This window comes from Babylonia areolata, chromosome 2 (assembly GCF_041734735.1).
Source record: "Babylonia areolata isolate BAREFJ2019XMU chromosome 2, ASM4173473v1, whole genome shotgun sequence".
Classification (NCBI taxonomy): domain Eukaryota; kingdom Metazoa; phylum Mollusca; class Gastropoda; order Neogastropoda; family Buccinidae; genus Babylonia; species Babylonia areolata.
In genome coordinates, this window is record NC_134877.1 from 53,152,077 (window position 1) to 53,172,795 (window position 20,719).

General features: G+C 38.4%; 1 protein-coding gene across 1 annotated transcript in view; it reads right to left on the minus strand.

The window, feature by feature from the left end:
• LOC143277743 (ATP-dependent translocase ABCB1-like) overlaps positions 1-20,719 on the minus strand; it is a 78,783-nt gene that overhangs the window by 40,384 nt on the left and 17,680 nt on the right. The window contains exons 8-16 of the mRNA XM_076582650.1: positions 20,294-20,471; positions 17,681-17,794; positions 16,822-16,932; positions 14,594-14,719; positions 11,351-11,554; positions 10,659-10,829; positions 10,005-10,166; positions 9,423-9,477; positions 2,671-2,807 (exon numbers count right to left, since the gene is read on the minus strand). Of these exons, the coding sequence (XP_076438765.1) occupies positions 2,671-2,807; positions 9,423-9,477; positions 10,005-10,166; positions 10,659-10,829; positions 11,351-11,554; positions 14,594-14,719; positions 16,822-16,932; positions 17,681-17,794; positions 20,294-20,471 (1,258 nt within the window). The remainder of the gene's footprint in view (positions 1-2,670; positions 2,808-9,422; positions 9,478-10,004; positions 10,167-10,658; positions 10,830-11,350; positions 11,555-14,593; positions 14,720-16,821; positions 16,933-17,680; positions 17,795-20,293; positions 20,472-20,719) is intronic.

Sequence of the window (20,719 nt, forward strand, 5' to 3'; positions counted from 1 at the left end):
AGTTCTAACATCTTCAAAATTCAGAGCAGGAATGAGTTTGGATATGCCTCCACATCAAAGCAGTGACCACCTACCTGTAGTTTTCAGTCTACAGAAACCATAAAAAATGCCCTGTATGAAACCGGACAATCCATTTCATTATTAAAACAAAGAGGCAACCATCATCGAAAAATTAAGAAGGAAAAGAAACAAAAGAACGGTGCTGAATCGGAAGCATTCAGCCCCCACAGTGGAAGGCTGACATAGAAAAAGCCTGGATGGAAAAGAATGCTGCTGTCAAACTGTGACGACAAAAAAAGACAGAGCAAAGCCTTCTCCTGACAATGAAATTGAGACAAAAATGAAGAAAAAAACAAAGCTGTTTGAAGTCATAGCTCAAGAAGCAAACAATGACAAGTGGAAACAGTTTTGTGAGGAACTCAGCCATGACACAGCATTGACAGAGTCCTGACAATTTTATCGTCGCATGGAAGGGAAAACTAGCACAACAACAACCCCAGACAGTCATGTTAGATACTGATGGAACCAAGTTAAAGAAAAATGAAGAAAATGGATCCGCTCGGCTCAAAAGGTTCATAAAACAGAGTGGAAAAAACTTAGATGAAAAGAAGGAATATATGGAGGAGTTAAACAAAAGGCCAATGCAGACTGGACCTGATGATGACATCACAATAGATGATTGAATAAAGCAATAGCAAAATATTTATGTATTTAAGTACTTATGTTAAATATATATGTGTAATCAAAACTGAAAATTTTATTAAAAAATATTTTAAAAAAATAAAAATTTAAATAAAAATTAAAAAGCAATAGCAAAATGCAAGAAAGACACTGCTCCTGGCCCAGACAAAGTTTGCTACTCGGATATCAAGGAGCTATCGAAGAAGACAGAAACAAACTTTTCTATGTATATCAAAACAGTTTCCACAATGGACATGTGCCAGAGGACTGGACACCAATCTCCCTAAAACCTATACCAAAAGCAGGGAAGGACCATCGTCAGGTAAGCGGCTGCCGGATCCTAACCATACAAAACATTGCTGGAAAGCTCATGGGACTCATAATAGCCAGGAAACTCGTAAGGGATCTTTAATAGAGGCACATTCTCCCTGCAAATCGAGGTGGGTACAGAACAGGTAAGTGTACATGGGGATATGTGGCATATGAGGCATATGAAGGATTTCAAAGAAAAGAAGAAACATTAGCAGTAGCAACTGACCTGGAAGATGCTTACAATGAAGTCCAGTTTGCGCACCTCCTGGAGCTAATACTAAACTATGGAGCAAGTTTGACACTAACAAGATGGATAGCAGCAGGACTTCAAGAAAGAACGGTTGTCCTACGTCTTGGAGACTGGATGTCTGCACCCTCTAAACATTCCATGGGACTGCCACAAGGATCTCCACTTTCTGCTGTCCTCTACAACGTCTACACGAAAGGCTTTGCAGACCTAAACAAGAAAGGATTTACTCGGGTGCTTACTCTTGCGGATGAAAACCTGGTCTTCAAAAGATGTTCCATAGAGAACTACAGCCGTCCAGAAATAACTGAACAATATTGCCCAATGGTGCAAGGAGGGAGGATCTTCCATCAATCCAATGAAAGCCCAAACATTGCAGTGCACTCTCAACAACAAAACTGCGAGCAAATCACCACCATTTGTCTCATTCGACGGAATTCAGATCGAGAAAACCAACTGTCCATGCTACCTAGGAATACAGTTCGGCAGGATGCTGACCTTCAGAAAATACACTAAAAGCACTGTTCTAAAATGTAAAAAGGGTCTTTCAGTCTTACAGGCAATGGCAGCCAAAGGCAGCCAACAACGCCACCTCTTCCAGCTATATCAATCACTCATTCTCAGTGTGATTGACTACGAACCATGGCTAACTGTGTCAAAGCAGCCTCCTAAAATTAGAAAGAGTTCGAAATGAAGCTATGAGACTGATCCTCGGAAAAACAAAAGACACCCCTAAGGAGACCATGTGATACCTGCCTGACCTTCCTTCAATGCAGGCCAGAAACAGGTTAGAAGAGGTTAAGGCCTACTTCAGAGCATTAGAAAACCTCAAAACTCACTGCATGATGCAGTCAAGGATCCAAAAGGCAGCTGTCTAGGATGCACAAGATTATGGATGGGACAAGCAGCAGACACAATCCAGCGTGTATGCCAGTGCAAGACCTGAAAGAAACAAAAGGATGGTAGGAAAACCCTGAAAACATTAAACACCTTTTCAACACAGTCATTTCACCCACTCGAGGAAGACATTGTCGGGAATGGCCAGAGAGCAAAACTGATGCAGAAGTGAAGCTACTCATAGAAGAAAAAAGAAGAAGAGAACATCATCATATACAGAGATAGCTTAGTCACCAAAGACCAATCCATTTGGGGATTCACTGCAAAGCAAAGTGTGTGTGTGTGTGTGTGTGTGTGTGTGTGTGTGTGTGTGTGAATGTGTGTGTGTGTGTTTTTTTCTTTTTTTCAAATCTTTATTGGCTGTGTGCTTCTAAAATATTAGATATTCATCTGTTCAGATAAAACCACTTACAAACACTTTTCAGTGCCTTTGCTTGACAAACAAAGTTATCAAGGTCTGGAAAATGACTAACAAATGGTATGTCACCAAAGACCTTCTCCATAATATCCCAGCCTGTCAGGTCTCCACTTACTTTCTTCTCTGCTGTCCTCTCTGACTCAGATGTACCACGCGCACGCTGCAGTCTCTCCCCTTCGTTTGACAATGCGCGGGACAGCTGGCGTCGAGTGCTGCCTGGTGCTCCTTTCTGGGTGAACTTCTTGATCTCCTCTGTCAGAAACGATAACATGGTGATGAAGTTGTGCACAAAGAGAGAAAAACATTTCGGGGGAAATTTTGAAATAATTATTCTATTTAAAAAAAATCATATATTGACAAAAGTAATGTGAATGAAAGTGTTGTTCAATTAAAGCTTTCAGGACATTAGTTTTTTTCCCCCATTTTTCTATTTGTTTATTCTAAAATGGATAATCAAGAACTACTATCAGCACAGCATTTAAAACAATGCAGAATTTTCAATTTATCTCCACTAAAGTCAGACCCAACACACGCACACCACAACTTCTGAAATCTCAGAGGTTTCCAACACTCACAACAAACCTATAGTTTATTGTACAATCAAGGTGATAAAGAAAAGAAAGAAAGAGGCGTATATTTAAGTCCCAAAATATGCACAATTTTAAATTTCTCGTCCCTAAACTAAAATTTTGTATCAAATGAAATTTTGCTCTTCTTTTCTGTAAATTTACAATTAGAAATCTAATCAAAATAATGATAAAATGAAGCAAATCGTTCTTCAAAGAATCTGAGTCGTGTATGGAACTGAAAATACCCTTTATCCAAATTTTTAATGTCTGTCTCTATCTTCGCTTCATCTGCTCTCATCTCAATTTTCATTTTATCCTGTTAGCCCTTTTATAAGACAGAAACTGGACAGGAAAAAAACACTAAGTGCTTGTCTGTTTACTTAGAAAATAAACTTTTAGTTGTTACTAATTGCATTCATACAGTCTTCTAGTTTGCAACTCATATTGTAAAAAAAAAAAAGAAAAGAAAATCAATAAATATCTGAAGCATATAACAATAACTAGAAAAGATGCTGATTTTGTGTGTCTGACAATTTCTTTCTGGATCAAGCATGTGCTAGAAATTTGATTCACCAACAAATCAAGATAAGATAAGATATATAATGTACTGTCTTACTATCCAGTACTGACATTGTGACAGATGTTATTCCACTTCAGCTTTAAAAGCAAAATATAACCCCCAAAAACTGCCTGTTCTAACACTTTATAAACATATAAAACATTTTTATCTGTCACTTTTTTTTTCCTTACTTTACGTGCGTATGTGTGCGTATGTGCGTGCATGAGCGTGTGCACACATCTATGAGTGTGTTTGCATATCTGTATGGTTGTTTATGTGTACCTGTTTCTGTATGCATGTGCATGTGCGCGTGTGTGCGCGCGCACACACACACACACACACACACACACAAATCATACTGTGTTGTATAAATGAAAATACATACACTAATTATTTCTTATCTGTATGAATCAAACTGGAGCATCTCTTGTCAACAAAACTTTAGAAAAACAGCTCTTATCAATCAGTCACCATAATATACAAGCTTACTAGTGATATCATTCATCATAAAAAAATAATAATAAATAGATAATAATAATAATAATAATAATAATAATAATAATAATAATAATAATGCACATGCATATCTGTACCCTTGCCTCTCTTGGAAAAAACTTTGACAAAAAATGTTGCTCATTCCTATAAAGAGAGTTGGTCGTGTACATATTTTACTACTGATTCAGAAATAAATCATTTAAAACAACAAATTTTATTTCAACAGGAATGCACACATTTCACCCCACCAATCTATTATGTTACAGGTCTAGATCATTCAACTCGTCAGACGTAAACAAAAGGGTTTGCTGAATTTTGTACAGTCCCTGACCAACTGCACACACCACCCCACACAGGAACTGACGATCAGGTTTCTTTCAAACCAAATCCATCTTCCAGTCTGAGAAATTCATTTACCTATCATCTTGTCCAGTTCACATAAAACAATTTACAACAAAGGAGAAAACGCTTAAATTTGCAACACATCGTGCAAGAAAGTAAACAAAATAGTTTAAAAAAACATCAGGAGTTGTTTTGTTTCGTTGTTTTTTCTCACACAACAACACCAATACAAGTTTGGAAACCTTGAAAGAATAATAATAAAATAAATAAAAAGTGAAATAAATGATCACAAAAATAAAACAACACAAACATCAATAAATAGAAAGATGGATTGATAGATAGACAGATAGATAGATAGATAACCATAATATAAGAAGAAAACACATGTCCTGAACTGCCCAACATATACAAAAAAGAAAGGGAGAAGGGATAAAGGATTAGGAGACTGTGGACATAAAACTTTCCTCCTGACCACAATTGAGAAGAAGACTGGGAAGAAAATGTCATTCCATCCACTCTTGCCAACCTGTGGCACTGAACTGTATACACGAGGTAAATTCAGTAAGTACTATTTTCCATTGCAAAATGTTTAAGTACACTCACAAGTTAACTGTCTCAAGCAGAAAGAGAGACATAATTTTGGTACAACATATACAGTAGACCAGTGGTTGTGCTAAAGCCAATTTGCCTCAGCCATCAATATATCAGGTGCCCCCCAAAAAAGTGAACCGCTTTTTGACAAGTATTTTCTCAGTGACAGAGAAACAGAATTCATTGAAAATTTACACACAGTAACCTTAGGGTATCATCAACAAGTCTGCAAAATATCTAAAAGTTTGGACGCAATGTGACCATCATGTTTATGCCAGCTGCCAGGTGTTGGCATCTGTCATTCAGTGTCACTCTAAAAATAGCCTGTCTCGGTGTCAAGTCTACTGATTTTTTTATTGTCGTCTGTATCCAAAATCAGTTATGTCCAAAGTTTCAGTTTGGCAGGATCAACCATGCCTTTCAGTGAAAGTGATAAGGTTACCATTGAAAACTGTTTCAAGGAGAAAGGCTGGGGTGGAAGAAGGATCATAAAGGAATTTCCAAGCAAGGGGTGGAGTCATGTCACTGTAAGTAAACTTATCGCTAAAATACACACTACCGGGTCAGTAGCACGTAAAATTGGCAGTGGGAGACCCAAGTCTGCATGTTTGGAGGAGAACAAAGACTGTGTTGAGGAACTGATTCAATCCCAGGAGAAGAACCCAAGGACCCACAAATCTCAGAGGTAGCTAAAAATCGCCAAAATGATCGCGTTTATGGGAAATGGAAACAAGAAATTCAGCCATCTCACCTCTATCATGAGACTTCTAGATTTTCAAAAAAGGTAATGGTTTCAGCTGGAGTATCCTGGAAAGGAAAAACAAACATTCATTTCACTGACACTGATAGAGCCAAGGTTAATAATGAAAGCTACATTCAGTTATTGGATGACAATCTTCTCCTGGATTGTAGGTGTCTTTATCCTAGAAACAATTATGTTTCAGCAAGATGGGGCTCCTTCACACACAAGTAGGGTAACCCAGGCCCATCTGGGGGAGGCTACACTAGAATTCATCAAGAAGGATGAATGGCCTCCACAAAGTCCTGACTGTAACCCAATGGATTATGCCATTTGGGACTCTCTGAAGGAGAAAGTTTACCGGTGAGTGAGAGACAAATTGACTGAGCAGGCGTTAAAGGACAGGATAATTATGTCATGGGAGGAGATATCTGTGGAAGAAATACGTAAAAGCATTTCTGCTTGGAAGAAACGGATTCGTTTAGTCGTGAAGGAAGATGGAAGCCACACTGAGCATAAACTGAAATGAGTGAGTTTTCCTCTGATACTGGATTTTTTGACACACTGTATTGAATTTGACAATACTCAAATAATTTGCTTCAAAACCTTTAGATATTTTGCAGACTTGTTGATGATACCCTAAGGTTACTGTGTGAAAATTTTCAATGAATTCAGTTTCTCTATCACTGAGAAAATACTTGTCAAAAAGCGGTTCACTTTTTGGGGACACCCAATATTCCTTTTGACTTGCACATTAAAGTTACTACAACATTTACTTGTGCAAAATCGTTTTTAACTCAAAATTTATGATTGATCAATGATGCGCAACATTTGAAACAATTTCGTTTCTTGCCAGAATAAAATCTAGAAAACCAAACAAACAAAAAAGAGATAACTGCTCTTGCAAGTTCCATGTTTCATGATCTTGTATTGCAATCACCCACTCTCAGCTTGTTTCACAGTATATTTGATTTTTTTAAAAATAAAATTAAAAAATTAAAAAAACAAACATAACCCAGACAGCTTATGTTTTTTTCCACACCTAAGAGTAGCGACAAGAAGTGATACTTGTTTCTCACAAATATCCTCTGCCGGAGGCTGCTCCAGCAACACAGGACAATAGGAAAAGCCCAAATTGAATGATGCTGAACAAATAGTAATGTAAAGAATATTCCTTTTCTAACCAATACAAATGCATTTTGCTTGCTGAAAGTAAGGGTAAAATCAGCTATCAATGACAGAAATTGATCATTATCATTGTTAATGTCAAATTGAATCAGTCTGTATTTCTATCTTTCCCTCTTCTTTTTCCTTTTGAATTCACTTTCTCTACCCTCACCCCACCTTCTCTTTCTTCTACCCCTCCTTCTCCCACACCATGTATCTCCCTCCCTCCTCTCCTCTCCCTCTTTATCAAAATTATTTCATGAAAGAAGCACCTTCTTTTAAAGTCTGTGCAGCTCTGTTTCTATGATATCCAGTACAAAAGAGAAGGGAAAAGTAAAGTAACGTCTGTCTAAAGCACTAAGTCCTTGTAAAGAAATAGCACAGAAAAAACAACAAAATGGAATCAGAAGGTCATCAAAGCATAACTCCATGACAAACATGTATTGTATCAAAGTGTTTCTTTGCATTCTTCAAAGAAAAATTGTAGAGGCAGTATTTTTCTGATCATTAGACGAGATTTTTTTAACCTTCAGCATAACTCTCTTCTTCCAGATTTGCATGAGAATGTAATTAGCTATAACTTTCCAAATCTTTAAAACTGATTTTTACAACTGTCTGAATGTCTGATTCAGATGATTTTAGCATTAAAGAAAAACCTCACTTGCATAACACACGTAATCATATTTCACATCTAAAATCTACAGCTGGTAGATGAAGATTGAAGCAGCAACAGTGTATCTTACTACTGATGTCTTTAAAGAAAAATATATATAATGCCAAGGTCAGTGGGTGATGAGAAAAGAGGTACAAATCACTCACAAAATTTTGCTAAACAAAGAACACAGTGATACATACCTTCTTCTTCTTCAACAGCAGTACTTTTGTCTGTCTGAGAAAAGAAAATGATTTAAAATTGCACAGATGCAGAATGCACACCTACATACTGTAAACGAATGTTAACTTGTAACTTCAATTCAAATCTAAACTTGCATGGGCAGGTTTTACAGTGTTCAGCTTCACAGATACGTTTGGAAATTTAAAGTATGCTGTATGCACAATTCCGAAAACATTATTTATTTTCCTTACAATTAAACGTTACATAACAAAGATACAATAAACATAATGAATTTGTTTCAGCTTTTAGTTTGATGTGTGTGTGTGTGTGTGTGTGTGTGAGAGAGAGAGAGAGAGTGTATGTGGTCATGTGTATTTCTACATATGCCACTTCCTTCTGTTTTTATGCTGGTTACGATTTTGCACACAGACACAAAAAAAAATCACACAATGAATACCATTCACATTAAATGATAAAACTTTCATTTCTTAGGATATCTCATCAAATGTTCATAATCATAATTGTTTTAGTAAATGATAATTAAAACATCACTCACAGCAAAATTGGAACCTCTGTCTGCTGTCAAATCTACGAACCCAACCAATCATGAACAAATTGACAGATATACGTACTTTTGAGTATTTCCTTGCATTGTAACTGCAAATATTATGTATTTTCTGTAAACGAAGGGAAAAATCAATTTTGTGCCAGCCACCACTGTCTTGTATGTCATCAGAATCACACAACCTAACTTTTTTATTAATATAATTATTCTGCGGGCATTTCAGCAGAAGTGAAGTTTACTCAACTGTTATTCACTTCCATTCAATGTAACGAAGCCCTGAGGGTGTCGCCCGATTCTGAAAGACAAATGATCGTAAAATCCAAAGTCCTGGTATGTTTTTATGGTGTTTTTATTATCTTTTAATGCTTATATTTGTTGAAAATGTGCAAGATCTACGAATGCAGTATCTGTAAATTTCATTCTTTCGAACTCGGGGATTTAGAACAAAAGATTTTCTTGAGTCTTTCTCCAACTTATATGAATGTATAGTCAACTGACTTGATAACTCTTTGCCTGGCCGGTTGGTCAGTTATTCATTTTATAAATTTGTGCCTTTATGGTACTGGTATATCTAAACACACTCACAGACACACATCAATATATACATGTGTGTGTGTGTGTGTGTGTGTGTTGGGTTAGGCAAGTATGGATTGACTGATAAGTTCAGAGAGATACGAGGACGTTGTGTCACAACTGAGGCACTGAAAACAGAGTGGCAACTCTGTATTCAATTCTGGCTTGAACAGGTAGCCAGTGAAAGTGTTCAGAGGAATGCTGTTGCACTATCGCTCCTTGACTTTCTGAGAACGAGTCGAGCTGCACTATTCTGTATTTTCTAGCATGTATAGTTTGTAATTCAAAAGGCCAGCTAAGAGAGAATTACAATAGTCTAATCAAGACAGAATGAAGGCAACAACCAATTTGCTGGCAGCATGGGTAGAGAGGAAGGGGCAAATTTTATTAAGCTTTCGAAGCTGAAAGTAAAGATCTTTGTAGATGGCTCACCTGAGAGTCCATCGAAAGAGATGAATCTTGGTAAAAGCCAAGACTGCGGACTGAACTAGAAAAAGGAATTTTGAAGTCAGAACATGTGTCATACTTTCTGTCTATGTGTTTGAGCTTTTTTTTCATACTGGTCTGCGTAAGTTCTGTTTTAGCATCCTTCATTTTTGGTTTGTTTTGTTTCATCCACATAGCTACTTTTTCTATCCAGGTTTTAAAGTTACTAGCCAAGCTTGGAATTTCAGAAGGAATGACAGAATCGTGTAGCTGAGAATCATCAGCAAACTGATGATACAGAGACACAGACTGTTGGATGACCAAACATAGATGATGTGTATACATTGTGAAAAGTATGGGTCCCAGAACAGAACCTTGTGGAACAGATGGAACAGACAGGTTTCCATTCACAAGGACAGACTGTATGTGACTTGATAAATAGGACTGGAACTATATCAAGGCTGTACCACCGATTCTTAACGTAGCACTTAACTTTCTGATTAAAATATCATGGTCTATTTGTCAAATGCTGTACAGATGTTGCACAATGACTGTTTATAACTTGCTGCCCTTCACAGTGCAATATACCTGATTCATAACAAGCTGGTAGTAGATTCCCTGCTTTGCCATCAGTTCATCGTGAGATCCTTGCTCAAACACCTTGCCCTTCTTGAAGCTGATAATGATATCGGCCGTTTTGATTGTGGAAAGACGATGGGCAATAACAATGGTTGTCCTGCCCTGTCTGGCCTGTGATCAGAACAACATATTCCAAAAGTTACAGGAACAAAAACAGCGAATGAAGCCAAATTAAAAAACAACAACAAACAATATGTATACATTCCAAAATTGAAAGGAGAAATTGCTGGTAATGAAAAAGGATAATCTCAGATATGCAAGAGTCTTCTAATTAAGGGTAAATGTGATAAACCAGTTTTGACATTAATCAAACCTGATCATAGCCCACAAATTTTCAAAAGTTCAGGACAAGGTGGATTCAACACACTGTTAGATTTTATCTGTGATATATTAAGATGTATCTTATTTTTCATAGATACAAAAATATCATTCTAAGGCTTTTCACTTCTTAGCCATTCTCTATTGAAGCACAAAGCAGACTGAATGGAAGTTCTTATCAAAAGCCAATCCTTGGAAATCACTCTTATTTTAAGTGAGAAATCACAAGTGAAAAAAAAAAAGATACTCCAAATAGTCTAGGCTTATCAAATCAATATAACTCACCTTATCCAAAGCATCCTGCACAATCTTTTCACTCTCTGTGTCCAGGGCAGAGGTGGCTTCATCCAGCAGAAGGATCTTTGGGTTGCGCACAAGGGCACGAGCGATGGCAACACGCTGTTTCTGTCCCCCTGACAACTGAGCTCCACGTTCACCCACCAAGGTCTCATATTTCTGCAGTTAGAACACAGCCATCAAGTTTGAAGCCAGTCGCCACATCACGAAACTGGAGAAACTCACAAAGCACACTTTTCAGTTCCTGAGTTAGATTCATTTCTATTTTCTTGTGAAATATAGAGATAATGACCACTGGTTTCCATAAAGTGAATAAGTTACACTATCATATAGGAAGCAGTCTATTACCGAAATCTAAAGTCTAAGCACTTTTCAGCTGTCACTTGAAATGACAAAACTTTGTTAAAATCTGCCATGCCTGTTTATGTCAATCGAAAAATCTATAAATAAGAAAATGTTTTCATTAAATGTTACACTTTGATTTTGCTTGGGGTTTAGTAAAAATAGCCAAATAAAGACACAGGAACATAAATCAATACTCTACTCACATCATCATCAATCGTAATAATACATTCAAGTTATATAGTCTTTCGACTTCACACAAGAACACATATACATACATTTACAAAAAGGTAAATAAAAAAGTGTACAGGCGTAAGTGAAAATGCGAATCAACCAACCTCAGGTAAACTCATTATGAAGTCATGGGCATTGGCATTTTTGGCTGCTTGAATGACATCCTGTTCTGTGACCCCTTCACAGCCATAGCGGATGTTTTCAGCAATGGTGGTGGCAAAGAGGACAGGCTCCTGGGATACCACACCAATGTGACTGCGCAGCCATCGAACGTTTAGATCTTTGAGATCTTCACCATCCAGCTTGACCTTCAGACAAGAAAAGTCAGGTGTTTAACAGCTAGACTACTGCTGTACTGAAAGGCTTCATGTCAATCAAATATGTCAGAGGGTCATGAATTTCCATAACAAGTTAAATCACAAAGTTGATGAGATAGCAGTTTTCAAAATACCATACATGTTCATTTTCTGAAACATCTGGGTCCGGTGAAATCAACACTAAATGGGAAAAAGCCAGACCAGCATTCTTTCAAACCTGTGAAACTTGCTTAGGAACCAGACAAAATTAAAAAAGGTGGATTACATTTAACAGACATATAACAACAACAACAGTAAAGGAACAAGCACATAGATTACTGCGTGACATAATTCACAGTGGACTGAGTGGAAAAGACAGCTCTATATCAACTTTACAGATTTCGAAAAAGACTCTTACAGCATATACAGGGAAAGCCTGTGGCGTACACTGCAAGCACATGGGATTCACAGCAGATCATCCTTCTCACCAAAAACTTTTAAACCAACTTCACATGCTAAGTAGAAAACAGCGAACACGGTTTCGAGATGAAGGCAAGGATGTCAGCACTGTTCTTCAACATGCCATAGACTGGGTGATGCAAAGAACAACCGAAGATCAACCAAGAGGTATCAGATGGACTCTCCTCTCAACGCTGGAAAATCTGGACTTTGCAAACGACCTGACATTGGTCTCCCACACTCAAAAGAAGACAGCCCGTTTTGTGTACCTTGTTAATGGAGAGAGTTACCACCCTTTACTATTTGTTTATAATTTGTTCTGCTGGTCTCATTGTTTATTAATTCGTCTCCGCATCTTTGCTCAGCAAATAAGCCTGAAGACCGGCCAGAAGAAAACAGAGCTGATGACTGCACACTGCAAACCCTTCACCAATCCAAGTAACGGATCAGATCTACCCACAACCGAAGAATTTGTGTACCTGAGCAGCACTGTCAGACATAATGGATGAGCTGGCAGCAGCATCAAGAGCTGTCTCACTCAGCAAGGCCAGAATCACCTTCAGAATGCTGAACAACATGTGAAAATCCCCCAGTACAGCACCACACTGCTCTTTGGCTCAGAATGCCGGAGGATGAGTGAGAGTGATCTAACGAAGTTGTCAACTTTCCAAGGGAGTTTGTGTGCGTGAATGTGTGTATGTGTGTACATGTTCACTTGTGTACGTTTATGCGCAGACCCTAACCCTCACTGTTTCAGGTCCATGAACTCAAGCCAGCATTGTCCTGATTGCGCAGACATGTGTGTTTGTTGTTGTAGAACTAGGAGTGGTAGTAGTAGTCTTCAATTTAACGTCTTTCCACTTTAAGCAACATTAGATGGTGTGTGTGTGTGTGTGTGTGTGTGTGTGTGTGTGTAACTTGTTGTCTTGTACATATACGCTTGAGTACACGTGTGTGCGCAGTTGGGATATTATGTGTTTGTGGAGGCTGGGGAGAGGGGGGCGGGGGCAATATCAAAGCAAACGAGCAGTCCAAATCTGAATGTCAATAGACTGTCTAGCATTTCAACATGTAATGCAGATGTTTGACTTGCAGTTTTAAACTCAGTTGATCCACTGTGCCAGTGTACATGCATGTATGTATGTATGTGTTGAGGGGTAGATTGGGGTGGGTGTTCAACTTGGGTATGATGAAGAGAGAACAGGACTGGATGTAGGTGTACGCGAGTTGTTTTGGAAATGACAGGTTTGATGGACCTGATATGATTTACTTACTATTTTTAATTTTACCCTGTTGAAAGTTTTATAGTAGCTTTTTGTTTTGCATGTCAATATCTTGTTAGTGGAGAAAAATGAGCAGTTGTGAAAATTCTGTGCTTATTGAATACATTTTTAAACAGCTCAGCAGGATTATTCTTTAATATAAGTTGACTAGCCTAAAGTGCAATGCAATGCTGAGATTAGAGCTTTTGAAACAGGTAGAGAAACAGGATTACGTTTGTTTGCCATGAAACAGTTTCTATGTGTTGACCTGCAACCCCCAATGATCTGTTTACGGTGAACTGGGAGGATTCCCAATTTATCTTATCTCATATATTAAATGTATAAACTACTGGTTAAAACTAATCCAAATCTATGAATATAATCTGCCTGCCCAAGCTCGTAAAATAATCTAGGTACTAGAGGGAAAATCACTTGGGCAACAAACATTCGAAAGTGTCTGTGCAGTTATGGTTTTTCGTTTGTTTCGTTGAATCAAGGAGTTGGCTGTACTGAAAGTTTCTTAGTTTGCTTTAACTTATGATTGATTGATTGTTGGTGGCAAGACTGGAGTAGTCATATCGAAAATAATGATAGATTTTCTTTGTACAGAATGCTAAAATCAAATCATTCGATAGAACTCTGTATTGTATTGGATATAAATAGGACTACCTGATGTGTGCTGAAGTAAGAATTGGTGTTTCTGAAGTAGCTGTGCATAATCAAAGGTACAAGAAAGATGAAAGGTATATATGTGTCAGATGTGCAGATCCAAGAGAGAGAATGATGCTTTGTTGTCCAGTATTAGATTGTCTTAGAAGAAATTCATCCCTCTGGAGTACAGTAGCAGACCAACCTTGTTGAGGCTATCATTCCTCTTGTCTCGCAAAAATGAATCTGTCGTTAAAAACTCCACAGTGTTTCTACAAAAGTAATTTCAGATCAGAAATATCATGAGTTGAAACTATTATTTTGTCCAAATATACAATGTTCATAAGTTATATGTATAATACCTATGTGTGCATCATCATCTAAAATGTGTCATATTTTTGTGTACCCCTTCAAATGGGGCCATGTCCTTTCTTGAATAAAATTACTGTCATCATTATATCTCTCTCTCCTCTATCCCTCCCTCCCTCTCTCTATCTCTCTCTTGGCTATCTCCATAAGTCAATACATCTGTGTCCGCTGGTGTTCACCCATTACTGATCAAGTTACTTTAACAAATTCCCTGAGAACCTGTGATTGTACATTTTGGTCTCATTTCTGGTCCAGATGTAGTTCTAATTTTTCATCTGAGTGTCCATGAAAATGCATACACATATGTACACACCTGTCCTTCCAGAGGGTCATAGAAACGCTGCAGAAGCTGGACAGTTGTGCTCTTGCCACAGCCACTTGACCCTACCAAGGCCACCGTTTTCCCCGGATTGACTGTTAGGCTGAGTCCATCCAGGACCTGTTCACAAGCAAGGAAGTGAACATGTATACACACACAGAAAGTCTCTTACATACACACACACACACACAAAACCACACACACACACACACACACACACACACACACACACACTGTCCCTCCATGGGAGTTAACAAAAGCAAATGTCAACATATGTGCTTCTGACACAACAAAAGGAGAATCTCCACATATAATAGCAGCATCTGTCAGAACTGAATTAGAAGAAAATTTTGATTATCATTTAAAAGTTTACACAGATGGCTCGGTCCTGGATGATAGCAGTGCAGGATCTGCTTTTGTCATTCCTGACCTAAAAACAGAAAAATCATATTATTTAGGTAAGGGACATTCAATTTTTACAGCTGAATTGATGGCCATCCTTATGGCTTTAAATCATCTTGTTGATATACCAATCATAGTAAGTAATATCCTATTTTGTGTTGATTCTCAATCTGTTTTAAAATAGTTTGCTCCTTTTTGAGAATAATCAAAGAGAAGATTTACTGTTTGAAATTAGGTATTTATTGCACTCCCTATTTGTGAAGGGTACAAATGTTGATTTTTGTTGGATACCATCCCACACTGGATTCCTTTATAACGGCCAAGCAAACAGGGCAGCAAAAAGGGGAGCAAAGAATCATATAGACAGTATAAAAGTATATTGCCCATTGTCATACAAGGAAATAAGCAATATACTAGAAGAGACTTTTATAGGTGCTTCAAGTCTAAAACTTCATCAGTTGACTCTCTCAGACTTTGGTCCGATTCGCAGACCAATTCTGTGTTTAGCTCTCAGACTATTATCAAATTCATTATGGACCAAGTATTGTTCTAATGTCAAGTGCATATGCTTTAGTAACCTGACAATTAAGCATATAATTTTTTAATGTAGCTTGATGAAGCCTTATGTCCATGAAAGTGTGTCTTCACAAGTGACTGAGAACGTCGATGTTTTTGACTTTTTGCATTCATCATCAGTTGTTTCGCTTGTCAGTTTAACGACTTTTCTATTACGAAGTCCTTTAAGTAATTTCCTGTAATTGTATTTAGATTTTTTTTTCAAATTTCACCCTCATTTCACTATCATCTGCCCAGTTTCCCCCAACCCTCCATTCATTCACATCTCCCACCCCTTCTAACTGATAATACTCAAATGTATTCATAAATACTTTAACAAAATGTCTTCAATCACTGATGTGTGACAGGACATTAAACAAAATTCCTCCTCCTCCACACACATTAAAAAAATATCTTAAAAGATGACACATGCAAGGACACACACAATTCCTATGAAACAAAAAATAACGTCATTATCTGTTGATTTTAAAGATATTGCGATATACTTTTTTTCTGTTACCACCACACACACACACACACACACACACACACACACACACACACACACACAAACAAGCAAACAAACAAAAAAACAAAACAAAAACAATTAAATTTAAAAAAACATGGCACGTGGACAAAAATATGTGATAAAATGTGCAGAAATTCTACCTGACTTGCATTAAACGTTTCAGTAATTACAAACAGTAATGTAATTATCCCTGGCGAGCTTTCACTTCAATCAGCCATGACATTGTGGCTTAGTGTGTGTATTTGCCTTACAATATTTATCATCAGTTTCACTTTGACAGCAGGCCTCAGTCTACGAGACCCACCGTCAACCGGTTAAAGTGCATTTTGATAAAAGGACAGACCAGCAGACTTTATAAAACAGGGATATAAACTGGCTGGTGCCTCAGGGAAAGTTTGCCTGGGCTAATAATTACTCCTTTCACAACAATTGTTCTGAACACACACTGGCCTAACATTGATAATGACAGGTTCTAGTTGATGACATTTATTGACAAAGATTTGGTTCTCTGCTGACCTTTGCTCAAAATAAAAACAAGCACAAAAAACGTGACAAGAGGACACCGCTCGTTGACTTGGAATAAGTGACAGTGGAAGTTATGTCACTGAAATGGCGCTAGTGATGCATCAGCTAAAAAGTAAAACAAGTAAACAACAACAAAACTAGAGTGAAAATGTCACTTCCTTTCTGAAAGTAACACACTGTATATTTAAATGGACCATAAGCCTTCAATTACCTTTGTCTCCGGCCTGGAAGGGTAAGAGAAGTGTACGTTGTGAAAAGAGATAGTTCCTGTCACTCCTGATGGACGCTTGCCACCCTCCATCATGTTGTCGATCTTGGTTTTCTGCAACCCAGAACAGAAACACATCACTGCCGGTCAAGAGAGAGAGAGAGAGAGAGATAGGTGCCAGTGTATGTGTGCATACACAAATGTGCAAAATTGTACACAGGTACATGCATGTACATGTATGCATTACCATGTGTACAGAAGCTCTCTCACACTTGCCTGCCCCCCCCCCCCACTCCCACCCCCCCACACACACACAGTCATTCATTCATTCATATAAACACACACACCATTTACATGAACACATGCGTGTGCATGCGCAAGTATGTATGCACACACACACACATTGTTAACGCACGTTCGTGAGCTGGCAGTGTAAAGCGAAGTATATAATCGTCACGATTACATGTCTAATCAACTTGTTATGATAATTGCCTTTATGTTATTTCACATGCCCTTCTGATTCATATCAAACCTACATCACTTTATACACAAGTATGCAATATATTACTGTGATATAGATGTATAAACATACATACATGAAAGTGAACAAATATTAAATATGGGTTAAAAAAAAAACTCAAATGATCCATGCTTTAAATGAGCCTTTTCTATGTTTTAATTCACACCTAATTTAAAGACTTTATATTCATAGGTCAATTAAAATATTGAAAGATTCATCTCACAAACTCACTATTCACAGATCACATGCTGTAATCAATCTAGGACGGAAAGCCAATTTCTTTGTCTATGGTGCTCACTCTGTCTTGCTGTTCCACAAGACACACAGACACTGACTACTTACCAAGTCTATGAGGTGAAATATCACGTATGCAGCACCCCTGGCGGTTGCCATACTTTGCATGCTAGGACTGGCATTGCCAATGGATAATGCACCAATCAAAACAGAGAAGAAAACCTGGCAAAACAGAAGAACGGTTACTGATCTTATATTTTCAATAACAAAGAATGGTTACTGATCTTTTGTTTTCAGTAACAGAAGTAACTTATTTTAATGACAAAAGCAAATACATCCAACAATAAATCTTGAATCAAAGATCAAAACGCCAAATTAATGGATATAGAATATATGGCAACATTACTGATACATACCTTTTGTACATATACAGTCCTTAATTATGATCCAAACTTCTGGTATTGTACACAAACTGTCTCTCTCATATGCACTCTTTCACGCAAATGCATGCCACATGCGCACACACACACACACCATCCCATTACACACACATGGAGGTCTTTCAACTACCACGCCTTCATTCTCACTTTTCAACAATATCAGAGGTTGACCATTTGGCACGCAATGCAGTGTTGTGAGTACTGTGCATGCTTCTCCTGCAGACGATAGCTGATCCCCTTCTTTGATGCGTGTATGCACTGCTAAAACCATTCTGGCCACACGACAGCAGGAAATTGTTCCACTCCCTTCATCACTCTCCACCCCTCCCTGCCCTGAATAAGAGAACGGTTTGTCTTATGAGTTCAACTCCAGCTCAGCCACATAGCTGTATTTCGCCTCCTGCACCGTTTTCTCTTCTTTGCTCGCAACATCTAACGGGGTCAGCCATCTAACACTATAACTACCTCTCCCCTATATGGAAATTGTCACCTTCTTTCTCGTCAACAAACCATCTGACAAGACTCTGTCGAGCAACCACTAAGCTTGTAGTCAAAAATGATTTGTAAAGCTTCTGCAACATCTTGGGTAACAAAATCTCAAAGGGTTTTGTTGTCGTTTTTTTAAACAAGCTAGTTTGTTGTCCGACATTTTGAAATAGGGTGCTACTGATAGGGGTACTACAAATAACATCCCTTAATGGCCACACAAAGTTTTACTGGGTTTTGCTCCTCATAAATAATTAATGCAGACATATCAAGTTTTCCCACTGGTGTACTGGAAAGCCGTAATCTAAAATCAGAGGAAGAAAATTTATGCCATGACGAACACAGATTTATCCGTCATGGGGCACTTCAGAACTTCACAGAAATTTCCATTGTGGGGCACTGAAGAGTTTAACAGACTCACTGGCTAAAACATAGTGCTTCAGGATATGCTAGTGACATGACAGGCCCCAAGCCGTCCTTACGCTTATCATCTCATGAAATGAATTTGACTCTTGTACATACAGGATGTTCTGAATTCTTGAACAGTCACTCTAAAACATTTTCATGCCCATGAAATCAGGAAAATTCTTATCTCTCAGTCAAAACTGAATGCTTGGAATACAAAAAATTCTTCTTCTTCTTCTGCGTTCACTCGTATGCACACGAGTGGACTTTTACGTGTATGACCGTTTTTACCCCGCCATGTAGGCAGCCATACTCCGTTTTCGGAGGTGTGCATGCTGGGTATGTTCTTGTTTCCATAACCCACCGAACGCTGACATGGATTACAGGATCTTTAACGTGCGTATTTGATCTTGTGCTTGCATATACACACGAAGGGGGTTCAGGCACTAGCAGGTCTGCACATATGTTGACCTGGGAGATCGTAAAAATCTCCACCCTTTACCCACCAGGCGCCGTCACCGTGATTCGAAGCCGGGACCCTCAGATTGACAGTCCAACGCTTTAACCACTCGGCTATTGCGCCCGTCTGCAAAAAATTCAAAAATGTTACCTGCAGTTGCTCCAGCGCTATTTCTGTACACCATTTCTTATTTGACTGTCCATTCTCACAACGATTTCTCACAACTTGAAAGTATCAAAGAACAGAGGGATAAGTCTGAGCACAAGATACAGTGACATTCAATGTGTCGTGTGATTCCCAGCATTTTGTGACGTCAATCGCTGAGGTCATATGCCACTCTGTGGTGTGTAGCTTGTTGCATTGGTAATTTGACTGATGACCCTTCCAGTTAATGCCCCAATTTTCCACTTGAAGCTGTTTTCCAAAAATGACTAAATACCTCCCCTCTAATCCCTCGTGATCCATTTTCCACATCCATTGTTTGAGTGTGTATACGTGTATGCGCAGTAAAGATCCTGTCATCTATGTCAGTGTTCGATGGGTTACAGAAACAAGAACATACCCAGCATGCACACTCCAGAAAACGGAATATGGCTGCCTACATGACGGGGTAAATGAACAACAACAACAAAACACAAAAAAACGGTAACACTTAAAATGTTACATATCTGAGTGTGCATATATGCGTGCCTGAAATCTGACTGAATGACACAGGAAACGAATGATGAGCGCCCAATGGCAGCCATTAGTTGGCTCTACCCAGGTAGACAGCCTGTTGTGCATATGACCCCAAGTTTCTAAAGCGCTTAGAGCTTGGTCTCCGACCGAGGATGAGCGCTATTTAAGTATCCTTATCAAATGAACATTTGTCTAAACCACATTGTGGTGAGCAGACAATAAAACATTGAGGAGAAGAAAAAATGAACTTGCTGTAATCATATCGCCCACACTGTAGTTGTCTGGTTCATCTCGAGTCAGCTTAGCACCATACCAGAACCCCAAGGCATAGGACCCTAAGATGACGAACCACACAAAGCCGAGTGACAGTCCCGCTGTGAAGCCTTTTTTGATGCCATAGGCCTTGGTTTCACCCAAATTGTTCTTGTACCTGCAGATGTACAGTGACAGACCAATCAAATGCTTCACAATCAAAACAGGATAGTACTGTTCTCAACTGATGGACAAAGAAAAAACAGAGGCCACAACACAAAAGACAAAAAAGCGATGTGATCTGACCAGGAGAATTTGAGTTACAACTCAAATTTTCGTTTTCTTGTCTCGTGTGTTTTAACCTATATATAATAGGTGAACACAGTACTATCCTTTTTGAATGTCCACTGTCACCTGCAATCAACA